At 42.8% G+C, this 20,419-nt stretch overlaps 1 protein-coding gene across 1 annotated transcript in view; it reads left to right on the plus strand.

Annotated features, from left to right (window-relative positions):
• Positions 1-16,765, plus strand: part of gucy2g (guanylate cyclase 2g) — a 75,096-nt gene extending 58,331 nt beyond the window's left edge. The window contains exons 15-22 of the mRNA XM_078224333.1: positions 3,337-3,508; positions 4,511-4,651; positions 5,645-5,837; positions 9,406-9,580; positions 10,384-10,482; positions 12,058-12,149; positions 14,286-14,393; positions 16,628-16,765. Coding sequence (XP_078080459.1) covers positions 3,337-3,508; positions 4,511-4,651; positions 5,645-5,837; positions 9,406-9,580; positions 10,384-10,482; positions 12,058-12,149; positions 14,286-14,393; positions 16,628-16,765 — 1,118 coding nt within the window. The remainder of the gene's footprint in view (positions 1-3,336; positions 3,509-4,510; positions 4,652-5,644; positions 5,838-9,405; positions 9,581-10,383; positions 10,483-12,057; positions 12,150-14,285; positions 14,394-16,627) is intronic.
• The last annotated feature ends 3,654 nt before the right edge of the window (positions 16,766-20,419 follow it).

Here is a 20,419-nt window from a genome sequence, read left to right on the forward strand (position 1 = left end):
AGTTTATAAAATGGGTGGCAAAGTTAATAAAATATATTAAAGAGGAAATTAAAAGCCATTTTAAAATTCACTTTATGGGGTGTGGGAATCACTGCCTGGGCCAGTATTTATTGTTCATTCCTAGTTGCCCTTGGGAAGGTGGTGGTGAGCCGCCTTCTTGAACCACTGTAGTCCATGCAGTGTAGGTACACCCACAGTGCTGTTAGAGAGAGAGAGCTTCATGATTTTGAACCAGTGACAGTGAAGGAACAGTGATACATTTCCGAGTCAGGACGTTGAGTGGCTTGGACGAGAACTTTCAGGTTGTGCTGTTCCCATGTCTCTGCTGACCTTGCTCTTCTGGGCGGTAGACAAACTGACAGAAATGAATTTTCTTCATTAGAAAAAGGATTGAGAGGGCTGAGTAGTTGATTGGGGGTTGAATCTGGTTTCTATAGTTCCATTTCAGATTGGCTATCAAGGAGTCACTCTCATCTCACCTCTGGAATTCAGCTCTTTTGTACATGTTTGACCCAAGGCTGAAATGAGGTCAGGAGCTGAGTGACCCTAGCGGAAACCAAACTGAGCATCACTGAGCAGGGTATTGCTAAGCAAGCACTGCTTGCGAGCACTGTTGATGACCCCTTCCATTATTTTACTGATGATCGGGAGTAGACAGATGGATGGTTATTGGTCAGGTCGAATTTGTCCTATTATTTGTGTACAGGACATATCTGGGCAATTTTTCACATAGCTGGGTAGATGCCTGTGTTGTTGCTGTACTGGAACAGCTTGGCTTGGGGCATGGAAGTACAGATCTTCAGTACTATTGCCAGAATATTATCAGTGTCCGCACTTTGTAGTATCCAGTAACTGCAGCCATTTCTTGATATCACAAGGGCTGAAATCTTCTACCCATGATCGTGGTTGGGATTTTCCAGTGCCACTGCAAATAGACGGAGTTTTGGCTGGATCACCAAATTCTCCATTTATGCTCGTAACGGATCCTGCCATGGATGAGATTGGAGAATCCCGCCTATGTGGGATGAATCAAATTGGCTGGAGATTGGCATTGGTAATGCTGGGGATCTCTGGGGGAGGCCAAGATAGATCATCCACTTGAGACTTCTGGCTGAAGATTGTTGCGAATGCTTCAGCCTTATCTTTTGCATTGATATGCTGGGCTCCTCCATCATTGAGGATGGGGATATTTGTGGAGCTCCTCCTCCAGAGAGTTGTTTAGTTGTCCACCACCATTCACAGCTGAATGTCGCAGGACTGCAAAGCTTAGATCGGATCTGTTGGCCGTGGAATTGCTTAACTATGTCTGTTTCTTGTTGTTTAAGCTGTTTGCCATGCACGTTTTCCTGTGTTGTAGTTTCGCCAGATTGACACCTAATTTTAAGGTATGTCTGGTGCTACTCCTGGCATGCCCTTCTGCACTTTTCATTGAATCACTGTTGACTCCCTGGCTTGGTGGTAGAGTCGCGGATATGCCATATTCCATGAGATTACAGATTGTGGTTGAGTACAATTCTGTTGATGGTCCACAGTGCCTTATGCATGCCCAGCTTTGAGTTGCTAGATCTGTTTGAAATCTTCCCCATTTAGCACGGTGGTAGTGCCACACAACACAGTGGAGGGTATCCTCAATGTAAAGAACAGACTTTGTCTCCACAAGGACTGTGTGGTAGTCATTCCTACTAATAGCATTATGGATCCATCTGCAGCAGGTGAGGATGGGGGTCAAGCATGTTGTTATCTCTTGTTGGTTCCCTTGCTATCTGCTGCAGTGTAGCAGTTTTGTTCTTTAGGACCTTGCCAGCTCAGTCTGTGGTGGTGCTACCGAGCCACTCTTGCTGATGAACATTGAAGTGCCCTTGTGCTCTTGCTACCCTTGGTGCTTCCTCCAAGTGATGTTCGACATGGAGGAGTACTGATTCATCAGCTGAGGAGTGGCATGACATGGTAATCAGCAGGATGTTTGCTTGCCCATCTTTGACTTGATACATGAGACTTTGTGGGGTCGAAGTCAGTGTTGAGGACTCCCAGGGCAACTCCCTCTGGACTGTATACCACTGTGCTGCCGTCGCCTCTGCTGGGTCTGAACTGCCGGTGACACAGGGCATACCCAGTGATGGTGATAATGGTGCCTGGGACATTACCTGGAAGGTATGATTCCGGGAGTATGACTCTGTCAGACTGTTGCTCTCCCAATTTTAGCATAAGCTCCCAGATGTTGGTAATGGCTGAGTTTGCCATTGTCACTTCAGGTAGCTAGGTTGATGCGGGGTGGTCTGTCCAATTTAATTCCGTTTTCTTAAATGTTACAATTAAGTAATTAATTAAAGCACATTAAGGTTGGCAGGGCAGGTGATGTGTCGCGGATGCAGCATGTGGGAACTCTGCTGCTACCTCCTTTGAGGGCTTCACCTGAGCCCTTTCCCTTTAAAGTCTGCCAATTGCGGCTTTGTTTCTGCTTGGAGCCTCTTCCTCATCTCTCCTTTCTTTTTAACTGGGACCACCCCCCTATCCTCTGCCTAGGACTCCCTTTAGGACTTCCCCACCATCCTCTCTCCCTGTCCCCTGGCTGGGGGCTGTTTATTGATTTATAACGCTCAGGTCCTGGGCCACAAGACAGGGTTGTTGCACCGTTTTGTTTTTGCGCGGTTGCACTGGGCCTGTCCTCAGCCTGACAAACTACTAAATTCCGGATTGCACTGTGCCACTCGACCCTCAGTCTGCACATGCTCAGAACTCTTGAGGCATATTGGGAATTATAATTTTTAGCCCCCCAACCACCGCCCCCCCAGCACTTGATGAGAAGGTAAGTAGGATCTTACAACATTGTCTAAGAATGTGAGAGAGATATTAGAGAATATGGCAGCAGAATTCATGCATCGGATGGATTGGGCTTTTCTAATGTATTAAAAACTATGAAAGGGGAAACATCTTCACCCAAAGAGTAGAGGAAGTGTAGAGCTCTTACCCCACCCCCCTCCACCCCCACCCCATCCCACCAATAATATTGAGGTTGGTTCAATTGGAAATTTCGAAACTTGAGATTGATACATGTTTGTTAGGAAATGCTAATAAGAGATTGGAACCAAGGCGGATAACTGGAGCTAAGATATAGATCATTAAATAGTGTTACAAGCTCGAGAGGCTGAACGGCCTGTTTCTGGTCCAATGTTCCTTCCTGCTAGAGAAGATTAGAAATGTTGATTCCACTGATTTGGTTTGGCATTGATTCGTGCTCAAGAATAACTTGAGAAATTTGTCAACTGTGTATGTTTTGCGTTTTAAAAAGCAGCCGTAACTACAATATTTTTTCAGAATGCATTTTATTTTATTCAGAAGTTATTAATCAAATCATAAACCCCATGACACTGCTAAGACCTACACTGTTAGCTGAAAAATGCAATGAACAGATCACCACCCTGCTGAAAGCCTGCTGGGATGAATGTCCAGACAGACGACCAAGTTTTCAGTCAATCAAACAAACACTGAGAAGGGCAAGTCCAGAAGGGTGAGTTTGAACAGTCGAGCGCTGATGGGCTTTTCACTCTTCTTAGGAAGTAACATCGTATGACAATGTCTACATGTATGTTACATGTCTAAAGAAGGATATATTATTGATGGTGCTGTTATGTTATGAGAGAACTGTGAAAGCAACATACTGTTTAAACAATAACTGGAAGTTAATGATATAGCCAATAAACATGTGGCACTTTGAGTTTGAATGAAAGGCAGTTGGGATGTTCTTGGGGCAGAAGCAGTAATACCTTCCACCACAGACATTTAGAATTAGAACCGCACAAGCTGTTAAATGTGGATCCTCTAGTTTCTCTTCCTAACAGACTCCCTCTGCTGGTACATGTGTGTATGATAGTCTCAAGTAGACAAAATGCATAATGCAATTGTCAATACAGTACACCATTGGCCCCCTCTCTCCCCGTAGATGCGTCTCCTAAATAAACCAAGAATTTATTGAGGCTGGTTTGAACCAAAATCATAAAACAAACTTAACCGTAAAGCAAAGACAACTCATAAACGTATTTATAATATTATTATGCAGGTCAAATATCCCCTCTGGTCCCTATGATACCCGCTGTGGAAGGCCCCAAACATACTGGCAGATACTGCAAGCTCTTTCATCAGAACCATCCTCTCTCCAGGGAGGCGGCCTGACTTTCTGAGTGTTTCCAGAATTTTGTGCTTTTACAGTACTTCTGTTTTCCAGCAGCTCGAGTATTTTATTGGATTTGTCTTACTGCATTTTGTGTGTTCAATTGAGCAGAGGCTAAAAGACTGTAAGGCCTCAATTGCATCCTTCAGTTGCTTTGCTGGTCGGCAGTTTAATGAAAGCTTCTCATCAATTAATATTCAACATTTGCTCATGTGTGTCTGAACGGCTGTGATCGGTACTGGTTAGATTCCAGTTTCTGTAAGAGGCAGGAATGAACTATGAAGTTGAGTGCATTTTAGGAGTGCTGTTGTTCTAGTTAAATATTTATCTTTATTTTTATAGTGAAGTGAGCATTCTAGACAACATGGTAGGTAAACTGGAAAAATATGCCACTCACCTGGAAGAAGTGGTTGCAGAAAGGACAAACCAACTCATGGTGGAGAAGGGGAAGACAGATCAGCTCCTGTCCAATTTGTTGCCAAGGTACTGTCTCCTGGAGCTTTGATATTTGAGAAGCTCTGTTTGGAAATATTCTCCTCATAAAATGCTACTCTTATCTGTAGTATTTTAAAAGTAGTACTGAAGTTAGCACGTTCTCCCCATGTCTGCGTGGGTTTCCTTCGGGGTGCTCCTGTTTCCTTCCACTCTCCAAAGATATGCGAGTTAGGCTGATTGACCATGCTAAATTGCCCCTTAGTGTCAGAGGGATTAGCAGAGTAAATACATGGGACGACGGGGATAGGGTCTAGATGGGATTGTTGTTGGTGCAGGCTCGATGGGCCGAATGGCCTCCTTCTGCACTGTAGGGATTCTATGATTCTATGAAAACACTATTCCAATTATAGACAGAATGGAGCTGAATATGTACAAGAAGATTCTGCACAATCACAAAGTTCTGGATCTTTCTGGAACACACAAGTACATTCACTTTTACTGACATATTTGATGAATTCAGATTGAACCCTGACATGATGGGCTAAGGTTTTGCTGCAACAGGCTATATCTGTAGATGCTTAGAATTAGTTAGACCTGCCTTTCCCCATTTAGATTTTAATTTTTTTTTGCATGTCATGATAGTTGCTAACAATGGCACAACAAGAGAAACAGAGTGTCCAGAACCTGAGACAAAACTGCAAGAACAAAAACTTACATTTTGTTAGCACCTTTAATATAGTAAAATATTCCAACACATTTCACAGGAGCATCACCAAACAAAATTTAACACTGAGCCGCATAAGCAGATGTTAGAGCAAAGCTTAGTCAAAGAGGTAGGTTCTAAGGAGCGTCATAAAGGAGGAGAGAAAGGGGGAATGGCAGAAAGGTTCAGGGAGGGAAATACAGGAATTCAGGAGTTTAGGGCCCATTCAACATTCCAAGTCAATGAACTTCCATCAAGTTTTCAGAGATTCGGGAACCTTCTTTAAATTGTGAAGCAGTTGCTTGCTGACTAACAGTTACCATTCTCACCATCAACAGGTTCATTGCCGAACAGCTCATGCAAGGAAATCCAGTGGAGCCGGAATTCTTCGAATGTGTTACTATCTTCTTCTCAGATATAGTTGGCTTCACAAACCTGTGCTCCGCCAGCACCCCGCTGCAAGTGGTGGACATGCTCAATGATCTGTACAGTCTATTTGATGACATTATAAAGTTTTATGATGTATACAAGGTAGGAGAATGCTTACTGGATAATGCTTGATATATTAAATGGTGAGTAAAATCCAACTATTTTCATCCTATTCTCTGAGTAGTCATACACTGAACAACAATAATTACATGATTTTCCCATTTTCACATGTGAAGGCAAGACTAAATAATCAAAGCATAATTTTCCTCCGAATATTTTTAATGGAGACATTTGATATTAACCATGGAATCATAAAATCCCGACTGTGCACAAGAAGGCCGTTCGGCCCGTCAAGCCTGCACTGACAACAATCCCTTATCCCCTTAACCCCACGTATTTACCCTACTGGTCCCCCTGACACTAAGGGGCAATTTAGCATGGCCAATCCACCTAACCTACACATCTTTGGACTGTGTGAGGAAACCAGAGCACCCAGAGGAAACCCATGCAGACATGGGGAGAAAGTGCAAACTCCGCACAGTGACCCAAGCTGGGAATCGAACCCGGGTCCCTGGCACTGTGAGGCAGCAGTGCTAACCACCCTTAACAGAGGCTGGGATTTTCTGGCCCCACTGTGGTGAGGCCTGCTTTGGGGGATTTGGTGGACCAGCCAGAAGTCCAATTTCCCCACGGAGGCAGGGCCGGAAAATCCAGCCATAATGTCACTCCACTGAAGCACCCTGTAGTCAGGACACATGGATAGTTCCCAGTCAGATTTCATTCTGCTTTGCCCCTTTCAAAATAAATTTCACCTGAAATATCAGTAAGACAGTCCGATGTACTGCAAGACCCTGGTAGTTAGTAACATGGTGCATTTCCAGTGTTTTAAATGGACTGTGCCCACAATTTCACCACGCTTTTAAGGTAACAGATGGAAATGCTCTAATTTCTGGTTCCGCATAACCCCAAGCCCCCTTCAATCGACTCACCGTAGTGGGTCGGATCTCACACAATGATGAGGCAGAGTACAGAAAGGAATAAGAGAATCTGGTGAACTGGTGCGACAACAATAATCTCTCCCTCAATGTCAGTAAAATGAAGGAGATTGTCATCGACTTCAGGAAGCGTAGTGGAGAACATGCCCCTGCCTACATCAATGGGGATGAAGAAGAAATGGTCGACAGCTTCAAGTTTCTAGGTGTCCAGATTACCAACAACCTGTCCTGGTCCCTCCTTGCTGACGCTCCAGTTAGAAAAGCCCACCAACACCTCTAATTTCTCAGGAAGCTAAGGAAATATGGCATGTTCACTACGACTCTCACCAACTGTTATAGATGCACCATAGAAAGCATCCTATCTGGTTGTATTGCAGCTTGGTGTGGCTCCTGCTCTGTCCAAGACCACAAGAAACTACAAAAGGTCGTGAACGAAGCCCAGTCTATCACACAAACCAGCCTCCCATCCATTCACTCCATCTGCACTTCCCGCTGCCTCGGTAAAGCAGCCAGCATAATTAAGGACCCCACGCATCCCGGACATACTCTCTTCCACCTTCTTCCGTTGGGAAAAAGATACAAAGGTCTGAGGTCACTTACCAACCGACTCAAGAACGGCTTCTTCCCTGCTGCCATCAGACTTTTGAATGAATCTACCTTATATTAAGCTGATCGTTCTCTACACCCTAGCTATGATTGTAACACTATATTCTGCACCCTCTCCTTTCCTTCTCTATGAAGGGTATGCTTTGTCTGTGTAGCGCACAAGAAACAATACTTTTCACTGTATACTAATACATGTGACAATAATAAACCAAATCCAAACCAATCTCTTCAATCATAAAATGCAATGTCCATGTTTTTAACCTGTACAATTAATAGTTATATCATCGTAACTGTATGGAAAGATTTCATCCAATCACAGAAACATGACATCTCCCTCAACCTGGTTTAATTACTTGCATTTTTTATTTATTCATGGGATGTGGGTGTCGCTGGCTAACTCAGCATTTATTGCCCATCCCTAATTGCCCTCGAGAGAGAGAGTGGTGGTGACCTGCCTTCCTGAACCGATGGAGCCCATATGGTACAGGTACAGGGAGGGAGGGACTTCCAAAATGTTAACCTATCGACAGTGAAGAAATGTCGCTATATTTCTAAGTCAGGATGGTGTGTGACTTGGAGGTGAATCTCCAGGTGGTGGTCTTCCCATTCAGCTGCTGCCCTTGCCTATCTAGAAGGTAACATTTGTAGGTTTGGAAGGTGCTGTTTAAAGAGTCCTGGTGAGTTCCCGCAGTGAAATTTGTGGGTGTTACACACAGCTGCATCAATAATGGAAGGCATGAAGGTTTCTGGATGAGGTGCCAATCAAGTGGGCTGCTTTGTCCCAGATGGTGTTGAGCTTCTTGAGTGTTTTTGGAGCTGTACTCATCCAGGAACGTGGAGATTATTCCATCTCTCTCCTGACTTGTGCCTTGTAGGTGGTGGACAAGCTTTGGGGAGTCAGGAGGTGAGTTAATTGCTGCAGGATTCCCAACCTCTGACCTGCTCTTGCTGCCACAGTATTTATATGACTAGTCCAGTTCAGTTTCTGGTTAATGGTATCCCCAGCACGTTGATAATGGGGGATTCAGCGATGGTAATGCCATTTCATGCCAAGAGGTGATGGTTAGATTCTCTCATGTTTGAGATGGCCATTGCCTGGCACCTGTGTGGCGTGAATGTCACTTCCCACTAATCAGTCTTACTGTATTTGGACATGAACTGCTTCAGTACCTGAGGAGTTGTGAATGGTGCTGAACATTTTGCAATCATCAGTGAACATCTCCACTTCTGATCTTATGATGGAAGGAAGGTCATTGGTGAAACAGCTGAAGATGTTTGGGTCGAGGACACTACTCCTGCAGTGATGTCCTGGGACTGAGATGGCTGACCTCCAACAACCACAACTATCTTCCTCTGTGCCAGGTATGACTCCAACCAGCGGAGAGTCTTCCCCCTGATTCTCATTGACTCCATTTTTTAAGAGCTCCTTGATGCCACACTTGGTCAAATGCGGCCTTGATGTCAAGGGCAGTCACATTCAGCTGGCTTCTGGAGTCCAGCTCTTTTGTCCATGCTTGAGCCAAGGCTGTAATGAGGTCAGGAGATGAGTGACACCGGCAGAACACAAGCTGAGCATCCGTAAGCAGGTTATTGCAATATGGCGTGGAACCCTTGGATGATAGTTCTTGGCACTCAGCACTATGCTTCTGGAAAAGCCATCATTGCCGTCATGCTTTGCCTGCCCACCATCAGCCTTTGCCGATTTCTGGGATAATCTTCCCAATGTGGGGGATGACGATGTTACATACTGACACAGTTACTTCTTTCTGGCGCTTGTGCAACTCATTGCATCAGTTACATTTTGCTTGTATTAACAATTGATGGTTGTTGAATCAGCTAAAATGTCTGGAGGGACTGCAAATGTTCACAAATTTAAATAGTGTGCAGTACTGTGTTGCGATAGCATCATCACATTACCAATCAAGCCTGCTGTCCCTTTCTTTTTAAAAGTTAAATGCAATTTACAAGGGGGAAGGAAATCTTCTGAATGTCAATTCTTTTCCATTAGTCCAGATGTCTATACATTCCTTTCTAATTCTGAAAAATTATATTTTATTTCTACCTTGAAGGTTGAAACGATTGGCGATGCTTACATGGTAGCGAGTGGACTCCCCATTCGCAATGGAATTCAGCATGCTGGGGAAATTGCCACAATGTCTTTGCATTTTCTCAGCGCCATTGTGACCTTTAGGATAAGACATGTAGATGACGTGCAACTGAAACTTCGCATTGGTCTAAACACAGGTAATGCAACATCAATTTGATTCACATGTTTTTATCACAAATTGTTTTATTCCATACGTATATAGAATATATTATTCTGTCCCTGTAGCCTTTCCATTCTCCTTGAGATTTTGCACGATTTCAGTCAAAAAGTCGAAGCCGTGATAATGGCTGGAATTTGAGGTGGAGACCTTGGCCCCATACCCTGACTGAAAGGTCAGGAGTGAGCCTGCCTCTGCGTGGCTGGGAGGCCCTGAGCTAATTTTGCAGTTCCAGCAATTAAGTAGCTCAGGGTAAGACTTTCACCCCCATCTGGGAGAAGGTTCCGCCTCTGAGAGCTGCCGACTAATCAGATAGCCAGCAGTGACACCAGCCGAGATTCCTAATTGCTGCAAATGATGAGAACCAGGAAGCCACTTCAGAATATTGGTGGGTGGGTGATGCGCGATTAAATCACTCGGGAGGCTAGATTGTACCCGGGAAATAAAGGCTTTTATTACTAACAAGAATGGAGCACACTATATACAATACAATCCCAGACTAAAGGGTCACCAGGCAGTGCAGTGACCTTTATACTCCTACAGGTAGGCGGAGCCAACTAGAGTGTACCACAGAACAATATCAACAGGTAGAACAGCCCAACCCTAACCCCAACAGTGACAACAGTAACATATCTACAAACACCCATAGTGCTGACCATCTATGGTTCAGTACTCATAGTGGTAACCAACTATTGTTCACCACAGTGGGTTTGAAGGGTATTGATCACAAAGTGGCGAAGGGAATGTGCCACGCTTAAATCACTGTTAACGTTATTTCCACAGGCCCAGTAGTTGCTGGTGTAGTTGGAACAACGATGCCCAGATACTGCCTGTTTGGAGATACTGTCAATGTAGCATCAAGGATGGAGAGCAATGGTCTACGTAAGTGTTCAGCCTTTCCCTTCTTAGTTTTGTTAAACTAAATAAAATAACATTGTCGGGCTCAACTTCCCTGAGTGGGTGAGCAGGCTGCTCTAACCCTGTGTACGAGTGTTGAATACTCCATGCTGTACAGCAGCATTAGACTCTGCACCTTCCTCTTTGCTGTTGTGATTACTGGGAAAGGAACTGCTCAATAAAAAGATGCGATGCTGTAAAACCTGAGTTATGTTTTAGACTCACATATGAAAAAGAAATCAACTTCTAACAATCGGGAGAACTCAGTTTCGTTTAAAATTTTTTGAAAGTGTAAATTTTCGGTCTGATGTTGGAGGAAATACCTTCCCGCAAAAAAGAATTCTCCCATCGATCAATAATTGTGTTCAGAAAGTACAAGTGAGGAAAAATCAGGAAGATCCACTTTATCCTGATGTCCCAGACTGAGCTCATGAGAAAAATCTTTTGAGATGTATATCTTCGGGTTCTTGTATCATCAACAGCAACGTGTATTTTTATAGCTGTTCAATTGTAACAAAAGGTCTCGTGGTACTTCACAGAAGTGTAATAAAAAAAATTGATTGGCAACATGAATGAGTGATTGATGTGAAGTCAGCTAGATCAGAACAGAACAGTAATCAAACCTACAGATCCATATAACACCATGCCACGTGTTACACTTTCCCACCTATTAACTGGCTTGATGACACAATGACAGATGGATTGGGCCAGTGCAATTGTCCATTATTTCATTGGCCCACTAAGAACTGTAAAATATAGCTTGTAGGCCGGAATTCTCCAGTCTCGCATGCCCCGCTATTGCTGCCAGCAAGAATGGAGAATTTGGTGCTCAGCCAAATCTCTGTTCACAGCAGCGAGACTGGATAATCCCAGCCGCGGGTGAAGTCAGAGAATTCCGGTCATAAACTTAAGAGATGCATCCTGTTAGATACATACTGCGGCTGCTTCCCCGGACTGAAGAGTTCTAGAAGCAGGAGGCATAGGGCGGGATTTTCCAGCCACACGCACCCCCAAGACTAGAAATTCCCACCAGAGGTCAACCAATCTTCACATGGCCTGCCAAATTTTCTGTCCTGCCCTCTACAATTTCTATGGTGGGCGGGTCAGGAAAATTCCACCCGCTATCTCAAGACGAGGGGTCAGCCATTTAAAGCAGAGATGAGGAAACGATTTCTTCGCTCAGAGATTGTGAATCTTTTAGAATTTTCTAATCCAGAGGGTATGGATATCAATCATTTACCGGGATATTCCAGACTCACCATTGTTGTGGACAGGATAGAAGGGGATGAAAAATTTGGAGACCCTTTGAAATTTAACAGCTCTCCAAATTTTCCAGCCTTGCCCGCCATCGGGGCTGGAAAGTCCCACCCATTGAGTACCGTCTGAGCACTGAAATTCACATGTTTTTTTGGACTTTCAAAGAACGAAGGATATCGGATCAGACAGAAAAGCAGAGCTGAGGTTTAAAGTCAGTCATGATCGTACTGAGTGGTAGAGCCAGCTTGAGGACCTACTCCTACACCTATTTCTTATGTTAGCTGAGCTTCTTTTGACTTTCAGCCTTGAAAATACACGTATCACAGAGCACTGCTGAAGCACTGAGGACACTGGGAGGATACAATGTAGAGGAAAGAGGCACAATTAAAGTGAAGGTAGGAAATCAAATTGTAGACAAGAAATTAAATTTACAAGATGTTACTTTTGAGTCTGAGGCACTGTGGTTAGCATGGCTGCCCCATGGCGCCAAGGACCTGGGTTCGATTCCCAGCCTTGGGTCACTGTCTGTGTGGAGACTGCACACTCTCCCTGTGTCTGCATGGGTTTCCTTCGAGTGCTCCAGTTTCCTCCCACAGGACAGAAAATTTGGCAGGTCATGTGAATAGATGCATTGGCCATGTTAAATTCTCCCCCAGAGTACCCGGACAGGCGCCGGAGTGCGGCGGCTAAGGGATTGTCACAGGAATTTCATTGCAGTGTTAACGTAAGCCTACTTGTGACACTAATAAAATAAAACTTAAATATGAGAAACAGAATAAAAATGATTTCTTGAAGTAAGTAATACATTTGACAGTTTGTATTTAACAAAGCAGTAGGTGAATAATGTTACCATTTCCATTTGGCTCCACACTTCAGTTTTATTAAGTGCTTTTATCGAGCTCCACTGTCAATGTTAGTAACATTTTAATGTCAGTAAAATCGCATCTGGCCTGTTGATCCTCTGTTAATATTTAAAAACCCACAATGGTCCTCAAAATCTTTTTGGATTGTGCAAACAGTTTTTTAAAAGATGGTATTGTATAATTTCTAGTTACATTGCAGCCAGCAGGAAGTTCCAACACTGTGCAATGACAACTCAGAACAGTCTGCCGCTGTTTTCCAAGAGTGCTGACTTCAAACTGTGGTCATACAGCATGTATCAACGTAATATGAAACCTGTCACAGAGCAAGCTCTGCAACTGACCTGCAACTCTCATCCAGTGCTGAACTGATTGAAATAACTTTGAGGTTAATGTAACAATTTCACCAAGACTGAAATAGTCAGCCAAGCCTAAATCAATTCTTGCTCTCAGATTTCCTCTTAATTCCTGATAAATAATATCTACATTTTAGTTTCCATGTTGTTGATGGTATAATTTAAATTGCATAATTGCCTTTTGTCAATTTAGAGTTTGTCGATCAGTTTAGATTTTACATTGCTTCCCAAGCATGAAACCTGCATAATTGCATTCAACTTCAGTACAACACCTTAAATAATCATATGATCGTTTCAAAATGACCTCCAAATACATGGAAACATTTTTTTCTCCGCCACTCCCACCCTGGTGCCAGATATCTGAAGCATATTGTGTCAAATTTCCTAGCCCAAGCTATTAGCATGTTCGGGTCTTGCACTGAGAATGGGAGGCAGGAAAAGAGACTTGTCTGCGCTCCTGGCTGTTGGACTTGACCAAATTCCTTGATGAGATATGAAAATAACCTTACCTGCAGCTTGCGTTTACCTTCAAACTTCATTGATCTTCACTGGTCTTCCAGGCGAAAATGATTCCTGTCCTACTACCTGCCTTACTTTTTGGGAACCTAATGGCTCAGTGTATTGGGAAATAAGGTAGGCTTCCTCCCACCACATCTTAATACTCATTGTCCATTGTAGACACAAGCTCTGTTTTACCCAATCTAGAATTGCCAGGAACTACCAGGACTGCGTTGTGGGAATGGAGACTTAATGAATCAGATCTCAAGTTCCTTTTCCTCTTGGCAATGTCTGGAATCTGAGTATTATTTAGACACGATGGCACAGTGGTTAGCACTGCTGCCTCACGGTGCCAGGGACCTGGGTTCAACTCCTGGCTCGGGTCACTGTCTGTGCGGAGTTTGCACGTTCTCCCCCGTGTCTGCATGGGTTTCCTCCGGGTGTTCCAGTTTCCTCCCACAGTCCAAAGATGTGCAGATTAGATGAATCAGCCATGCTAAATTCTCCCTCAGTGTACATGAACAGGTGCCGGAGTGTGGCGATTAGGGGATTTTCACAGCAACTTCATTTCAGTGTTAATGTAAGCCTACTTGTGACTAATAAATAAAACAGGAAAAAAAAAATCTGTTTCCCTTCAATTGAAAAATGTGGATCTTATGCATTCGAGAAGAAGACTTTTTTAAGGAAAATAATTCACCTTTACAATTTCATACATCTACCCATTATTATAAGAAAATGTATTTTACTTCATGAATAAGAGAAATGAATATTCTAATACGTACCATTAAAAATACAACCCACTTGTATTTTTCATAAGGGGAAGGGAAGTCAAGCAACCTACTGGCTGGTAGACAAAGAGGGATTCGACAAACCTTTGCCAAAACTAGATTTCAATATGGGAGAAGATTTGAAGGACTCATTGGAGGTAGGAATGGAGGTAAACTGTGGAGGTAAATTGTGTCTAACATGGTACAGAAAAGCTGCAAAACATTTTGAATTCAAGGAATTTCGTAAATGTGCATGGGAATAGTCTTCCTTCTTGAGCAGCAATGGCAAGTTTTACTCTTATAGTAAGGACAATTTGCATTGACTTATCTTTTACTGCCTCTGAATATTGTGTCTTACCACCAATTAGGTGGTAAAGTATAGTCACTATTATAATGTAGGAAACTGAAGTACCAGAAACTTCATTGTGCAATGGAACAAAAGTTGCTGCACCAATTGTCTACAAGATTCATCAATGCTCTGTAGTTATCCAAAACGGGAAGATTTCCCATTTTGCAATTAGTGCAACTTAGACGTGCTTTAGCTGCCTGGCCTTGTTCTTATTTTTATTTTTTTATTTTTTACTTCATCCTTAAAGCTACAAAGCAAATGTTCAGAGTGGATCAGGTGGACCCGAATCCATTCCATGCCTGCTCCAAAAACAAATACAAAATCCAAATGAATTCAATTCATAGTCCCCACAAAAGATCTGAACAATATCCAAGCTGACAAAATAAGACATTGCATCCCATCTTGGACTTGACCTGATCTTGAGCTTAGCCAAAAGACCTGATCTTTTTTTTTGCTTATATCCAATTCAATCCAATCAAAGTCCAATTCAAAGTCTCAGCAAGTGAGACATTCCAGATCCAAGCTGACAAGACAGGCTCACCACTTCCTGTCTTGGGCTTGATCTACATGATCCAAGCTGATTGGAGCAGGCATTGCACCTCCTCCAAGCTTGATCTCATTTGCATCTTAGAAACATAGAAAAATTACAGCGCAAAACAGGCCCTTCGGCCCCACAAGTTGTGCCGAACACATCCCTACCTTGTAGGCCTACCTATAATCCTCCATCTTATTAAGTCCCATGTACTCATCCAGGAGTCTCTTAAAAGACCCTATTGAGTTTGCCTCCACCACCACTGACGGCAGCCGATTCCACTCGCCCTCTGTGTGAAAAACTTCCCCCTAACATTTCCCCTGTACCTACCCCCCAGCACCTTAAACCTGTGTCCTCTCGTAGCAGCCATTTCCACCCTGGGAAAAAGCCTCTGAGAGTCCACCCGATCTATGCCTCTCAACATCTTATATACCTCCAATAGGTCTCCTCTCATCCTACATCTCTCCAAGGAGAAAAGACCGAGCTCCCTCAGCCTATCCTCATAAGGCATGCCACTCAATCCAGGCAACATCCTTGTAAATCTCCTCTGCACCCTTTCAATCTTTTCCACATCCTTCCTATAATGAGGCGACCAGAACTGAGCACAGTACTCCAAGTGGGGTCTGACGAGGGTCTTATACAGCTGCATCATTATCCCCAGACTCCTAAACTCAATCCCTCGATTGATAAAGGCCAGCACACCATACGCCTTCTTAACCACCTCCTCCACCTGCGGGGCCGATTTTAGAGTCCTATGGACCCGGACCCCAAGGTCCTTCTGATCCTCTACAGTACTAAGAGGATCTTATCTTACCCAAAAGGCCTAGATGCCGCTTTAAAAAATTGCTTCAGAAGAAGCCACAGTGTAACCTCATGACTTCAACCAAATGCAGGACAACAAAATTACACTTGATCTTAGCCAAAAGGCCTGATCTTATTGGCACTCAAGGTCAGGCCCCTCCAAGACAAAATACTTTACCCCACCTGCCCATTCCACCTGTTTCTTAATTCACTCATACCCTTTTGCCTCTTCCTTTATTCCCTTTTCCTCATCTCCATTTGAACCCCACTGCCACCCTCCCCCCTTATCCAGCAAACATTATGGCAACCACCAGGCAGCCTGCAGCCCATAACCTCTCAAGGTTCCTCATTGAGCAACCCCATGTTTTCAATGTGTCTTCCGCATACCAAATTAGCCAACTTTGTGTTATCAGTACAGCCATCTCATTTGTGTTCAAGCGCTTTGAATACTTGGACAACACTGGCCCAGTCTGCAGTGTCCATGGACTGTAGTTAGAAATGGTTAGAAACAGCAACAGCCAGGTAAAGACCCTCTTGGCCTATCCACCTTGCTTCATGCTATGGTGATCCCTTGCTCATCACTGTATATTCTCCTCCACCACTTGAGGCATTGTTTGTGGATCATTGCTCTGATTCTGTCCGATTGTGTAATGTCTCATTGAGGTTCTAACCTAATGTGGCCAATTTTCAATTTGTATCATCACATGTAGAAATATGAGGAGGATGACACAGAACTAGCAGCATTTCCAGCATCACAGATACCATGGAATTCTGCATCAGATCCTCCTGAAGATATACGTGCGAGGCCCCTTGGATGCAGTCTTGAGAAGAATACAATGGAAGGCTAAACCTTAAATATTTTTAAAACAGATGATTAGAATCCTAATGAAACAACTTCAGTAATACTTACAAATTGAATTGCTAATACTGTTATTATCCTGAAGAGCAAAGATTTAGAAAGAAATATGTTTACGAGAAATTAGCATTATATGTAATTATGGTAGTTAGAAATACCAATGTTGCGAAGTAAACATACTCAATGATCTCATATCTATACAGAGGTACAAATGTAGCAGACATGTCACTTACAAATCTGTCTGTGCTCATGGATATTCAAGAGACAGATATTGTGAATGTATCTGAGCACCTTGAAACACAACGTTGATTTGGGAAATTTCACCAAGTTAGGCAACTCCATATACTTTAATAAGAGAGAAAGAAGTAAAGAAGTCAAAATCAATCCTAGTTCTAGGAGTCAATCACATGAGACTAAAGGCATATGGAAGTCAGGCAAGGGCAGATTGACAGAGTTCTTCTCTGCAGGATATCCGTGAACTGGTTGACCTTACCAACAATCTGACAGTTTTCGTGAATGGCAAAGGTATTAACTTAGTAAGATGATCCCAGGAATGGATTTAAAAAGTGAGACATGATAAATGAGGGCGATGCTCACGGGGGAAGTGAAGGTTAAAGGGCAGCATACTAGGGCTATTCAAAAATTTGAACAGTGCAAAATGATTTCCACTCTTCAGTGAGTAATCAATAAGGTGGGATAAATATAAGGTTAGTACTAAAAGGATGATGAGGGAGCTCAGAAGTCATTTCTTTCACATTCAGCATTGTTTTGAACGTGGAGCATATTACCATTTGGCAACTTGATTGCAATGTGTTATGGTGAATGCGAGAAACACTTAGTGCAGACCTGTGATGTTACTGCTTTTACAAGAAGACGTCATATTTTCAGTATGCCTTTACTGTAGAAACTTTTACAAAGTGTTTAAAGGGGTAGAGGGAGGTATGGAGGCAGAGGGTATAGGAAGGAAATTTCAGAGACTGAAGATGTGTCTGTTAAAGGCGAAGTGAAAGATAAGCGATGTACAGGAGTCAGTGCGCTTGAGAGCTGAGACAGAAAGATGTAGAACTGGAGGAGGAGTAGATTTAATCAGAAGGTGAGAATTTTTAAATTTTAGGCTTTGGTGGCTTGGCACTAATATGGATCAGGGAGCATAAAGGCAATCGGTGAGGGAGATTTAGGGCAGGATTAAAGCCTGTAGAGTTTCAGATGGGGAAGTGTAGTTAATGGACGGTGCAGGTCACATTGGAGGACTTTGGAATAGGGATCTAGAATGACAAAGACAGGAATGAAGGTTTTAACAGTTGATGAACTGAGATAGAGACAAAGACAGGCAATGTGACGGAGGGTAGAAATACGCAATTCTTGTAATGAAGAAGTTAAGGTTTGGAAGTTCAACTCAGGATCAGATAGAATACTGAGGCTGAGAACAATCTGAGATTGCAGCTGAGAAGACTGGAAGAAGTCGGTGGAAAGGGTACCGAGTTCATGGCAAGGGCAGAAGATGATAGCTTTTATCTTACCAAATCATCGCTGGAAAAAAACTGCAGCTCACTTAAAACGGGATCAAAGTGCATACATGTGCTGTTCAATTCACTTGTCTGACAATGCACAACTCTCTCGGTACCACACAGAAGTGTCAGCTCAAATTCTTGAGTGTGTTTGAACTCATGCTCTTCTCACTCAAGAGGCAAAAGATTACAGATAAATGGAACTTACTGATTGTAAAGATTGCCTGTTTATTATAGACAAGTAATAGGTGTCATTTACAAGAACCTTCATATATTCTGCAACGCTACATCAATCATAGAACCAGGAGAAGTAGTACAAAAAAAAGCATTTGCTATCCATAATAGGTGAACGAGTTATTTAACAATTTTGTTTTATTTGTTGACTGTGGCGTTACATAATTTGCATGATAAATTATAGTGAGTACACCAGTTCCTGCAAAATATCATTATCTTCATTTAATAAATTCATTGACAAATTTATCTTCAAAATATCATTATCATCATTGATAAATTCATTGCAACCAACATTGAGTTAAATTAAATATATTTATTCAATAATTAATGCTAATCATGACTTTAAAATTTCTTGTGCCTACTAATATTGCTATTTCCAGTTCATCTAGCACATTCACTAATTGAATTTGATTGTATCTTTGTACTGATTTATATTTAGCTGCGATCTACAACCTACTGTCTTTAAGGTATTCTGTTACGTTAATAAAATCTGATAAACATTGTAACAGCTGGGTACAAGAATTAAATGAGCACACCAAAGCACGGGCATCCTCTCTGATTGGCAGTCGAGTCAAAATTCAGGCATTTAATTGAGTCTTGGGTATGAATTTTTGTGGAGGTTGAAAGAGCTCTGTGTTTTAGTTAAACTAACACTGGAGTCCATCCATAAGTCCTGCCCCTGAATGTGGACCCACTATTTTTGCTGAGTGGTGAGGGTGAGGTTGCGGTGGTGGAATGCAGATGGAACATAGTTCACACATTCATGGTTCACATATAATGGAGCTGCCTTCAAACAGAAGCAATTTTGGTCACCCTAGTTTCTGAAACACAACTCATGGCCTTTACACATTTGAAGAGAAGGTTTAGGGCACTAGCAATGGTCTTTGGAGAGGTAAGATATCCTTTTGGAGGTCAGATAGCTCTTTGGGATTGTTAACAGTAGACATTAATGTGCCTAAAAGGTGGATAAACACTGCAGAGCTGTCAAGCTGTCAGGGCATTTAAACATTCTGCCCCTTAAGATGTTTGAAAAAAAAGTTTAAAATATGGTTGCTTGCAATTTCACTGTTTGTTGATGTAAGACTGAGAGCAAACCTTACAGAACAAGTGTTGCTTGATTGCTTCCGTAGCCTGGCATTATCACAGTGGGGGCCTATAGGTTCATTTGGTTGACAGCTCCAAGTGGTTATAAAGAGCTTAGCTGTCTTTGATGTGGACCTACGAATACAAATACTTGTTTTTATAATGGCTTACATATCTGAAGGGATTTAAATATTTTGAATGCGCTTTTATCAATGAGAGTGTTTTTTTAGTATCGTGAAGACCATAATAGATATTCAGAACTTTATTTCATCTCACCATGGCTCCTGAGATCTGTCCACAGTGAATACTGTGTGAGGCGGCATGGAAGGTGTAAGGAAAAAGAGTGGTGAGGGTGGGGGTATGGGTTGGCATGAGTTGGTACTCAGTTGGCATAGGGACTTGGGGGTGGGTAGAGGGGCATATGTTGGCACGGAGGGTTTGCGAGACCATGGGGAGTGGGTGAGAGGCATGGATGGAGCATGGAGAGTATGTGAGGGTTGCAGCAAGAGTGGTTTATTTTCACTGTTTTTATTATAGGAGCACTGAGGTGGGTCTTTTAAACAGCCCGCCTCTGCACACGGCAACCCTTGTGGCTGCCTCCGCACTGTTTCCGGGGGTTCAACTGCAGTTAACACCCATTCCCACAGAACAAAAATCCAGCAGATCAAGTCACTTCCTCCTAAGTTGGGTTTGCAGAATCGAGAATTTTCCCAAGTCAAGAGTGAAAATTCGGGAAAACTGCACTGCTGCATTTTTCTAGGTTATTACACTGCCATCTGTTGGACATCTACAAAAAGGAAGGGGCTTAATACTCCAATTTG

Source organism: Mustelus asterias, chromosome 11 (genome assembly GCF_964213995.1).
Source record: "Mustelus asterias chromosome 11, sMusAst1.hap1.1, whole genome shotgun sequence".
NCBI lineage: Eukaryota > Metazoa > Chordata > Chondrichthyes > Carcharhiniformes > Triakidae > Mustelus > Mustelus asterias.